Source organism: Mus pahari, chromosome 3 (assembly GCF_900095145.1).
Source record: "Mus pahari chromosome 3, PAHARI_EIJ_v1.1, whole genome shotgun sequence".
In the NCBI taxonomy this organism is placed as follows: domain Eukaryota; kingdom Metazoa; phylum Chordata; class Mammalia; order Rodentia; family Muridae; genus Mus; species Mus pahari.
In genome coordinates, this window is record NC_034592.1 from 76,776,936 (window position 1) to 76,788,376 (window position 11,441).

An 11,441-nucleotide genomic window follows, 5' to 3' on the forward strand; every position below is an offset into this window, starting at 1 on the left:
CAGTGTACTTACATATAATAAATAAATAAATAAATCTTTAAAAAAATAAACAAAACATTAGATCCCCTGGAGTTGAAGTTACAGGGAGTTGTGAACCACCTGACATGGGTGCTGGCCTCTGCAAGGGAAGCAGATGCTCTCAACTGCTGAGTCTTCAACCCAGGCCTGGAGCTTTTGCTCTTCCCAACTCAGCATCTCCAGGAGTTGGCATCATAGTTGGCATCATAGGTCTGCACTACCGAACGGGCCTTTTTGTGGAGGGTATGTGTGTGTGGGGGGGGGGAGTTGAACCTAGGACCCTGTGTATTCTAGCCAAACTCTACCACTAAGCCACACCCTAGCCCACGGTATGAACTCATCGCTTATGTTCATATCCTTTACTTGTGGCTCTGTAGCAGACAATATTTCACTTCTTGACTTTGGCCTTGGTCAGATGGCTTGTTCTGCCAATGGAACACAGGCAACACTGACTGTCGGCTCTGAGCACAGGCCTTCAAAAAGCACTTCTGTTCTACACTCCTGCTGTCATCGAGGAACGGAGGGACTCCCTCAGGGAACAGCTCAGTCCCAGCATGATACAAGCAGAGCAAGGAGTCAGGTTCAGCTGCATCCACCATTCATTGCACAAACACCCAGGTAGGCCCAGCAATCATGGCTGGTACATTGTCTCCCCATCCCAGACACACACACACACACACACACACACACACACACACACACTCACTGGAGAGTGCAGCTGAGGGCATCCTCCAGCCATGCCTCCGCAGTGTAAGAAAGAAACCCTTGCTGTGGCTTGCCCTTCAGGTATGGATGTTTGTTCTGCAGCATTACTGTGGCTACAACTAGGTAACCATGGGAACTAATCACAACAGTCAGCCAGAACACAGCCTTATATGCTTACTCTGTGGTGTTTGGGAAAGGCATGTGACTGAAGTGATCTAGGGGAATTTCCTGGAGGAGAGCACCTTGGCATGACACACAAAAGAAAGTTGTTTGAAAAGAGTCACAGCCTGAAGCATGAGGGACCCAAGACTGGGAGGGAGAAAAGGAGATGACAGGCAGCCTGCCCAGGTCTCCCAAATGCCCCGGCCAACGGCCCCTTCAGTTTGTAACTCCTTCCTCTTGCTCTGAAGGTGGCCAGCATTGTGATGCCCACTTAATATTATCAGGCCTTCTGAAGACCCCTGGGCCTTGGCCATGGACTGCTTCTCGGCCCCAGCTCACCACAGACAGGGACACTGCATTCCTCTCTGCGCACAGTAGGATCTGTGGTGTAGCACCAGGGTCCCGTGGTACTGCTGTCTGGATTTCGGCAAAAGTTCTCCTGCAGGTCTGCCCCGGGATGGGTGGTGGAGTTAATTCTGGAAGACAAGAATACTCAGGGACCTGCGCTGCCCCAGTGTGTTCTTGCTTCCCATTCCGGCCTGCAAAGCACTCACTCAGGCTTATGGGGGTAGCGGCTCCGCCACAGCTGGCACTGGATACCGGTATGGGTGACATTCACAGTCCCAAGGTAGTTCACACCCAGGTCCATAGCACAGCGACCTACCGAGACACACACCTAAGTCTACATCGGACCCCAGAGATGTCCCCCAATTTTCTATTAACATTTTGTCTGTAGCCCACCATCCATAACTGGGACACCTTCCACTCCTTTGCAGCTGTTCTGTCCACTCCACGACAGCCACGTGACAACCCAGTGGCAGACATGATTGTAATCCAACCTGATCTCCCGCCCTTGTTATCTTAGGGCCTTTGCACACAGTTTCCACGCTTGGAATTCTTTCAGATTTGTTCACTCGCTCATCCCACAAGGACAGGTAAACAGAACTTCTGGGAAGCCATCTCTGATTCTGCCGACAAGCCAGCTGCTCTTTCTGTTCTCGCCTGGCCTTTCCAGGAATCCCTGTGGTGTTTCTGGTACCCTAAAGTTGTGAGTTCTTTAAAACCCAGAACTTTCCCATGCTCTCAATTCCCCCAGCACCTGTTTGGTGTCATCATCACCTCCCGTAACTCAGGCTCCCAGCAAACAGAGGTATGAGGAGAGTTCAAGGCCAGCTCATCCTCACTTGGACCCTGTCTACAAAAAGAAGTCCCCAGCCCCCAACACCAGCACAGGGCCTGGCACACAAGGAAGGCTTTGTGTAGTAGCTTTTGAGTAAGTAATTAAAGTATGAAGGCGGGAGAGATGACTCCGCAGTTAAGAGCACTGGCTGCTTTTCCAGAGGACCAGAGTTTGATTCCCAGCACCCACATGACAGCTCACAAGGTCTCTAAGTTCAGTCCCATGGGATCTAATGCCCTTTTCTGGCCTCTGTAGTTCTAGACACATAAGTGGGATAAGATGTACATGCAGGCTTTACATTCTTGTCTCCCTCTCACCCTCTCTCCCCTGCCTTTGTCTCCTCTCCTCTCTCCTCTCCTCTCTCCCTCTTACTCTCTCTCTCTTTCTACCTTCTCTCTTTCCCCCTGCATTTCTATAATAAAGCTCTAAAACCATAAAAAAAAAAAAGATGTACATGCAGGCAAACACCCACTCCTATTACAGTAAAAAGACAAGGTAGGCATGGTGATGTCCGCCTTTAGTCTCAGCATCCAGGAGGCAGAGGCAGGTAGAGCCCTGGGAGTTCCAGGCCGGCCTGGTCCACACAGCAAGCTACAAGACAACCAAGGCTGAACAGAAAAACCCAGTCTGGCCAGGCAGTGGTGGCGCACACCTTTAATCCCAGCACTCGGGAGGTAGAGGCAGGCGGATTTCTGAGTTCAAGGCCAGTCTGATCTACAGAGTGAGTTCCAGGACAGCCAGGGCTACACAGAGAAACCCTGCCTCAAAAAAAAAAAAAAAAAAAAAAAAAAAAAGAAAAACCCAGTCTTAAAAAAAATTCACCATCTTAAAAACAAAACAAAACCAAATATTGAAAGAAGTGGAGCTGCGAGCTGAGCACAGTGGTGCGGGTGTGTAGGTCTGGCACTCAATTGCTGGTAGAAGGTAGGGGTTCACAAGTTCAAAGCCAGCCTAGGCCCTGACTGGAGGAAGGAAGGAAGGAAGGAAGGAAGGAAGGAAGGAAGGAAGGAAGGAAGGAAGGAAGGAAGGAAGGAAGGAAACTATAGCCTTAAGGAGTCCCCTGTCCATAGTGGAGCCTATCATTAGAATAAATATATATTCAGAATGCTGTGGAGGGAGGCTGTTCCCTGAAGACCCAACAAAGTCTGGGGGGGGGGCAGGGTTTTCAGTGGAGACTGTTGACTGCTCCCAAGAAAATAACAAAGTAGGCAAAGACTGAGACATCTTGACATGTTCACTGGTCCTGACCCACTTCGTGGGGGTCTAGAAGAAGAAGTCAAAGCCGGACAAAGTCAAAGCTTTCCTAGCTAAGGGCCTGGGTGTAATGGGGGTCTTCAGAAGGTTTGGAGGGTGGTAGCTGCCATGGAGGGGTGGCTGGACTCCCAACCCTGGGGAGGTGGAAAGGGGAGGATCAGGAGTTCAGATCCATCCTCGGCACCTAGCAAGTTCAAAGCCACCCTAGGCTGTAGGAGTCCTTGTCTCGAAAACAAAACAAAAAAAAACGTTTTGGAGAATGAATTAAAACAGAGAGCTCTGAACAGAATTACAGTCGGGCCCTGAGAGCCAGGCCCTGAGATTAATTAGCCATTCATTCCTCCAACAGTCGAGCTAAGTGCCAGCCACAAGGCCACATGCAAAGACATCCTTGACCAAGGACAACGAGGAAAGGCCAGGCACTGGAGATACCACTAAAGCCACGGCTGCTGACCAGTCAGCGAGTCCTTTCTTGCAGGTTTCTGCACCACCCACCCACCCACCCAGAGTCTGCTCCCCACCTTCCAGACAGTCCATGAAAGTCTCTCGAGGTTTCCTCACTGAATCACACACTGAAAACAGAAAGCAGAAATACGTTTGGTATCGCTGTGGGGACCCGGTGGGAACAGGTGACGGAAAGAATAAAGGCAGGGTAACAGATGGGATGGGGGGCAGGGCAGAGTGGGTGCCAGGCGTGCTTTATGCAACAGCAAGGTCTGAGGGAGAGGACATTCTCTAGATGGAGCGCCCCCCGGCCACCCTTCCTTGGGCAAACCTTCCTGGACACTCACCTTTGTACTTGGCCCAGAACACGTCCTGCAAAGCAAGGGCTGGGGGTGAGACTAAGGCAGGAGTTCTACTCGGTTAGTAGCCTTATCCTTCCCTTACCACCAGAGGCCAGCTTTAGTCTCCTACCTTGGCTTCCAAAAGTTGAAAATATGTTGAGAGAGAGAGAGAGAGAGAGAGAGAGAGAGAGAGAGAGAGAGAGAGAGAGAGCGCCCCCAGCGCCCTTGACTGAACAGGATCTCCTCCATGCTGGAGGAGACGAAAGTGCGTCCCTCTCTCGGTCCCCCAGAAGGGAATAGGCTGCAACAGAGCCCCAGGGCCAGTGGCTACACAACAGGGAACCCAAAAGTGGTGGAAAGGCTTAAGCAAAACACCCCGAGCCGCAGTATAGCTGGCTGCTGAAGCTGGCGAGCCCCCTCATGTCATCAGCCTGCCTCACTGTGACAGCCTGGGGCCTACAGTCCCCAAGACAGATTTTGGGTGCCCATCTTGCAGCCCAAGGAGACAAGAGTCCGAATAGAAGTGAAAGTCTGAAAAGGGGAACAGCCTGGATGTTCCCTGCTCCTGTCTCCTGTGGTCCAGGGCCCCCTGCAGAGCGAGCCCAGGCCTGTTCTTTGCCTACCTGCCCTGCCTCCTAGCAGAGACTGCTGCGGGACTCACTGTGTCTTGGGGAGACTCCAGGGCCTCAAAGGCCTCCTCATAGCTGCACTGCTCCTCCACGCACTCCCGCTCCAGGTTGCCCTTTCGCAACTCCTCCAGGAAGCCGCTGTTGGCTCGGCGGACCCGCTGGAGCAGCGATAGCGCTTGCTGAGGGGCCAGGAACACTGCAGTAGGGGGCAGGGGCATGGGGAATCGCCTCTGGAAGCCTGGCTAGCTTAACCATTAGGGGTAGGAAGCCGGCTGCCCTGCTAGCTTCCAAGGGGGAACATAGGGGATGGAGAAAGTACCCAGAAAGCCACTGGACATAGTCTGTGAGTCGTTTGCCTTTTTCATTGGTTGCCCTAGCCCACTCCCCCCGTTCTGGAAGACAGAATTGATGCCCTCCTACTCGCACCACACACATGACTCCTTCTCTAAGCTGGACACTCTGGTCTGAGGTCCACCTGGGGACTGTCCCTGTATTCTCTGTTCTTAGGCAGGAAACCCCATCCCTCAGGCCTTTCCTACATCCTCTATCCTGCCCGAGGCCTCCAAGTGCCCCTTACCATGCTGGCTGTGTACCAGGCTAACCAGGGCAGCCAGAGCCAGGCAGCCAGGGAGGCCCAGGCCGCGGACGTGCGACATAGTGTGTCAGCTCCTGGGATCTGAGGGATTGTCCTGACTCTCTCTGGGTTAATATTGAACCAATGTGAAGAAATCAGTAGCAAGGGAGAGGTCAGCAGATCAGGGCCTTGGGGACAAATGTCCACCCCCGACATTCAAGAGGACAGGTTCTCCTGGAACCAGAGGTGGATGTTCTTGGGGAGAGAAATCATATAGAGCAGACTGCCACCCTTCCATGTATTATGTGGGTAAATATGAGTCAGTAAGTCCTTCTGGAGGCTCCTTCTAATCGCAACCGACAGGGATGGTGTAATGCTCTCCACATGCATGTACTGGAGTTTTCTCATTGTGCAGTGGGTGTAACGTTTTGTGCTGAGATCCAAAAGAGCTTACTAATGTAGAACACACAAAACACAGTGCCTACTGAATAGCAGACGTGTGCACAGACATAGGAATAGAGATAGGTGTGGCCAAGCAAAAGGTTTCTATGAGAGAGCACTATTCGATTCGACAGGGTAGCTCTTAGCCAGGAGGGGGCTCCTCTGTCTTCTCCTCTGATGGTGCTGTGGGTGGTGAATGGAGGCTGCCTGGGAGGAGCCAAGTTCAGGGCCTTTAGCTGTCTTCTTCAATCTCCTGCCCCAGCACAGGTGCTGGCCCAAATCTCTGGGTCTCCCTGACACAGCCCCTTCGCTCCCAACCTGTCTGCTCTGCGCCAGCCTCTTAAGGCTCCTAGTTCTACACAACAGCTCCAGGCTTGCTTCTTGCCCTCCCCCACTTCCTGTTTACAAGGTAAATATTAGTCCTGGGTCTAAATAGAACAGAGGGACAAAGAGCAGGGACACCCACACCCAGGAAGTGGGGACTCCTGCTTTGCCTTAACTTCATCAGGGCCAGCTGTTTGGGGTCATGTACAGTCTGGGGCAAGGGTTGGCATCGAGAACTGGGGCTTCCACCGTCAGCATAATTCCCGAGTGGCCCACTTCCTATGTGCTTTCATAATATACATTCTAGTTTTCTTTTTTAACTATGTGTACATGTCCATGTGTGGGTAATGCATGTGAGTGCCGGTACCCGAGGAAGCCAGAGGTCAGATCCCCTGCAGCTGGAGTTCAGGCAGTTATGAGCCACCCAGTGTGGATGCTAGGAGGCAAATTTGGATCCTCTGCAAGAGCAGTCAGTGCTCTTAACCACTGAGTCATCTCTCCTGCTACAATTTAAAAAATAACTTTTTGGGGTTTTTTTGTTTGTTTGTTTTTGTTTTTTAAAATAGGATTGCTCTGGGTAGCCCTGGCTGTCATGAAACTAACTGGTCTAGAACTCAGAGATCCACCTGCCGGTACCTCTTGAGTACTGAAATTAAAGGCATGTGCCATCATTACCTGGCTAAAAAATTAACTTTCAGGCCAGGTGAGAGAGCTCAGTGGGTAAGAGCACTGACTGGTCTTTTGAAGGTCCTGAGTTCAAATCCCAGCAATCACATGATGACTCATAACCATCTGTACAGCTACAGTGTACTCTACATAAAATAAATAAATAAATCTTAAAAAAAAATTTCAAAAAACCTATGCAGCTGGGTGTAGTGGTCACACCTTTAATCCCAACACTGAAAAAGCAAAGGCAGAATAATCTCAATGAGTTTGAGGCCAGCCTGGTCTACAGAGCAAGTTCCAGGACAGCCAGGACTACACAGAGAGACCCTGTCAAACAAACAAAACAAAACAATCATTTGCCTCTTTTTTTGAAATTCAATTGCATGTATTTATTTGGGAATGTACACAGGTGGAACTCAGGTCCCTGCCTCTACCCCATGAGTCTTAGGGACTGAACCCGGGAGGTCAGGCCTGAACACAGGTGCCTTTACATGCTGATGGCCTTTTCTCATCAACAAATAATATATAACGATTTCATAAAACATAGGCCTCTTAAAATAAGTCTTAACTCGCATATATTTGTTAGGCTGGAACCCTTCTTGACTGTCCCTGCACATTTGTCCTCCTTTCCCCAACCTGGCTGGCACAGAGAACTCCAGAGCCTGCCCAGGGCTCAGTTTTGACCAGGTATGGACACCATACAACTCCTCGCTAGTACATCCTCATTCCTCGGCTAAACTCTACAAAACCCCCTTGCTTTAGCCCAGATGTGACTTCAGTGACCTCCACCTGGGAGATCGGTGAACCCACCTGAAAGCCGCCTCCTAACAAACCTGCCCTCATCTACTTTGAATCTGGTCTGGTCTGCCCTATACGTGTGTCATCATGGGAGCAAAGTCTATCACGGATGTTTACAAACCATAGTCATTTAACTCCACATTTCACGGATACCCTTATCCAAACCAGTTCCCAAGGGTCCCTTCCTGTCACCTTGCAGCCGCCCCCCATAACTGCCACCACCCTGACACTGACCAGCTTTGTCTGTCTTTGAACTCCATAAAGGCATAACTTAACGGCATCTGCGTTGTGTGTCTCCTCTAGCTCACACACAGTTGCAGGGATCCATCAAGCCTGGTGTTTCTCAGAGCTGCCTTCTGTGCCATGATGTTCAGTTCTTTGCATGGACACTACACATTGCTTAGCTGTCCTTTCTATAGGTGTGCTGGTGGATTTTAGAGACAGTCTTGTACCTGGAGCTGACCTTGAACCCAAGGCAGGTCACGTGTGCCATTATCTTTCTAATTCATCTGTCAATGTGTATTCAAATGAACTTACAGTTTTGGGATGCTATGAAGTTAATTTTTTGTAATTTTATTTTATTTTATTTTTATTTTTTATTTTTATTTTTGGTTTTTGGAGACAGGGTTTCTCTGTATAGCTCTGGCTGTCCTGGAAGATATCTGCCTGCCTCTGCTGGGATTAAAGGCATGCGCCACCACGCCTGGTACTGTAATTTTATTGATTTGATTATGTATGTGTATGTATGAGTATAGAAGAGACAGGGCCACATATCATAGAGTGTTCATGAAGGTCAGAGGATAACTTTGGGGAGTCAACTCTCTCCTTCCACTGTGGCTTCTGGGGAGCAAATTCAGGTCCTCAAGCTTGCACGGCTTTCTTTCACCTCTGTGCTATCTCACTGGCCCCCTTGGGATATTCTTGAATATACATTTTTATGTAACTCAGCACATACTCACGTAGGGCAAATGCCCAGGGGATGGGACTGGCTCTGCATAAAGTAGACATAGAATTTACTTAAGAACCTACAATGGATACCTGTTCCAAGTGCTTGCACTAGTTTACATTCTAAGCAACGAGGTTTGAAGGTTTCAGCTGTTTATATTCTTAGAAATACTATGCCTGTTATTTTTCCTTTCTCTCTGCACCCCCTCTTTGGTGGTGCTGGTTAGTGAATAGGTAAAGAGCTTCTAAGTTGGGTATGGAGAGAATCCCTGTATTAGGAGGCAGAGGCAGGTGTCTTTTAGCTCTAGTTGCATAATGAGACTGTGCTGAAAAGTGAAATACTAAAGGGCTAGTTAGGTGGTCCAGCAGGCAGAGGTGCTTTCCATATGCCCCAGTTTCCTTTCTGTTGCTCGATAAAGTATCCTGACAAAAGCAATTTAGAGCCGGGCGGTGGTGGCCTTTAATCCCAGCACTTGGGAGGCAGAGGCAGGTGGATTTCTGAGTTTGAGGCTAGCCTGGTCTACAAAGTGAGTTCCAGGCAGGGTTACACAGAGAAACCCTGTCTCGAAAAAAACAAAAAACAAAACAAAACAAAACAAAAAAAGAAAGAAAGCAATTTAGGAGAGAAAGGGTTTATACATCACTGAGGTACAACCACCCATCAGGAACTTGAGATAGCTGGTCACATGGCATCAATAGTCAACAGCAATGGGCCAATGCTCATTTGTCTTCAGTTCACTTTATCTACTCTTACACAGTTCAGGATCCTATCTAGGGAATGGTGCCACCCATAGTGGGCAGATCTTTCAGCCTCAACACAATCAAGATAATCTCCCCCCAACCCCCACAACATGCCCACAAGTCAGCCTTCTCTAGACAATCCTCCATTGAGATTCTTTATCAAGGTGACTATAGATTGTGTCAAGTTGACAACTAAAACTCATCACCAAACAGCACAAGCCTGGCAACCTAACTTTGATCCCCAGAACCCACATAAATGTGTAAAGACAGAACTGATTCCACAAGGTTGTCCACATGTGCCCTGGTGCACATGTTGACACTCATCATACATATATACTAATTGATTTTAAACTTGATTCTCTTGCTTCAGCGTCCCAAGTGCTGGGGTTATAGGTGCAAGCCACAGTATCTAGCTCCAACCTATACTTTTTATTTATTTATTATATGTAAGTACACTGTAGCTGTTTTCAGACACACCAGATGAAGGCATCTGATCTCATTGCCAACCTATACTTTTAAATTTGGAGTTCCACAGCCATATAGGTAAGCTGAAATCTATAAGAATGTGTTCAGCAATGCTTTCACAGGATTGGCCCTATGGCAAGAATTCCATTTTAGTATATACCAAATTATTAAGAATTGCTTGGGGGCTGGAGAGCTGGCTCAGCGGATAAGAGCATTGACTGCTCTTGCGAAGAAGGTTCCGAGTTTAAATCCTAGCAACCACATGGTGGCTCATAACCATCGTATTGAGCTCTGATGCTCTCTTCTTGTGTGTCTGAAGACAGCTACAGTGTACTTAGATATAATAATAAGTAAATTTTAATCCTTTATTTTTTATTTTTATTTTTTCAAGACAGGGTTTCTCTGTGTAGTCCTGGCTGTCCTGGAATTCACTTTGTAGACCAGGCTGGCCTCGAACTCAGAAATTCGCCTGTCTCTGCCTCCCAAGTGCTGGGATAAATAAATCTTAAAAACAAAACAACAACAACAAAAAGGAATCGCTCAGCAGGTGTGTGGCTTATACCTCATCACCTGGTGTGGGGGCTAAGGCAAGAGATCTGTGTAAGCTTAAGGCTAAGCCAGGACTCACGGTGAGTTCCGGGCAATAGCCACACACCGACACGCTGTCTCAAATCAAAACCAATACCAATGGTCAGTCTTTCCAAGAATGGACATTGGCATGCCTGTGAGTGAGGAGCACTAAGGCATCAGAAGCCTGTGTTCAGTCCGTGCTCTGCTATTGGCTGACCTCGTGACCCCAGTTGTTTCTAGGCCTCATTGCCTCCTCTCCATGCTTAGACAACACTCTTTAGCACCAGTCTCAGTTCTAGCCAGAAATGGCAGAACACACTCCCAAACCCCAGGCCATTCAAAGTATTGGTTCTGTTCGGACCTCACTCTCTCAGCCTTACTAAAGGTCTCCTCCTGTGTATGGAGGAAGTAGAATGCGTGCCGTGCCAGCTTCCATATGCTAGCCTGGGAACATCTGAGGTGTGGATGGCCTCCACATCCACCCACTGCCTATACAGTGGAGTCTCCAGGTTGCCTAGCAGCGCGGGTAGACACTGCCAAATGGTTGCCTGAATTGAGATGCACTGTGGGAACGAGCTAGAAAGGGTCTCAGTTGAGCTGGAAGAACCACACTGACAGAAGCTCATCTTAGCAGCTATTTTCCAGGCTGTGAAGCCGTCTCTCTCCAGATGCCGCTGTTTCTGCCTTTCCTTCCATTAGACAATTTCAGAGACGCTTTGCTACTGAGTTACACAGATTGGGCAGGTACCAGGCAGGGGTAATGCCACCTGCAAGCCAGGAGAGACACATTGCTTCTGCCGTCACCATCAAGCACAGAAATCAGTTTTCCTGTGCGGTTTTGGCCAGCTCTTCACCTCGGAGTACTTCTCATCGACCAGTCAGGATCATGGCACATTTTGAGGGCAGGAGGATGAAAGAGGTTCTACTTCCTGGGGGCCTGTGAGATGGGTCAGTAGGTAAAGGCAATTGCTGCTAAGTATGCTAACCTGAGTTCAATCCTCAGGACAGGATATGCATGGTAGAAAGAGCGAACCAACTCATCCAAACTGTCTTGATTCCCATTTGTTCCACGGCACACATACATACAAAGACAATACATCTCATTTAATTGGGGCTGGCTTACAGGTTCCAAGGTTCAGTCCATTATCAAGGAACATGGCAGCATCCAGGCAGGCATGGTGCAG

The 11,441-nt window shown here is 48.9% G+C and overlaps 1 protein-coding gene across 1 annotated transcript in view; it reads right to left on the reverse strand.

Annotated features, from left to right (window-relative positions):
* F2 (coagulation factor II, thrombin) overlaps positions 1-5,450 on the reverse strand; it is a 13,076-nt gene extending 7,626 nt beyond the window's left edge. The window contains exons 1-6 of the mRNA XM_021194549.1: positions 5,311-5,450; positions 4,766-4,929; positions 4,111-4,135; positions 3,841-3,891; positions 1,440-1,545; positions 1,225-1,361 (exon numbers count right to left, since the gene is read on the reverse strand). Of these exons, the coding sequence (XP_021050208.1) occupies positions 1,225-1,361; positions 1,440-1,545; positions 3,841-3,891; positions 4,111-4,135; positions 4,766-4,929; positions 5,311-5,389 (562 nt within the window). The 5' untranslated portion in view covers positions 5,390-5,450. The remainder of the gene's footprint in view (positions 1-1,224; positions 1,362-1,439; positions 1,546-3,840; positions 3,892-4,110; positions 4,136-4,765; positions 4,930-5,310) is intronic.
* Between the last annotated feature and the right edge of the window lie 5,991 nt (positions 5,451-11,441).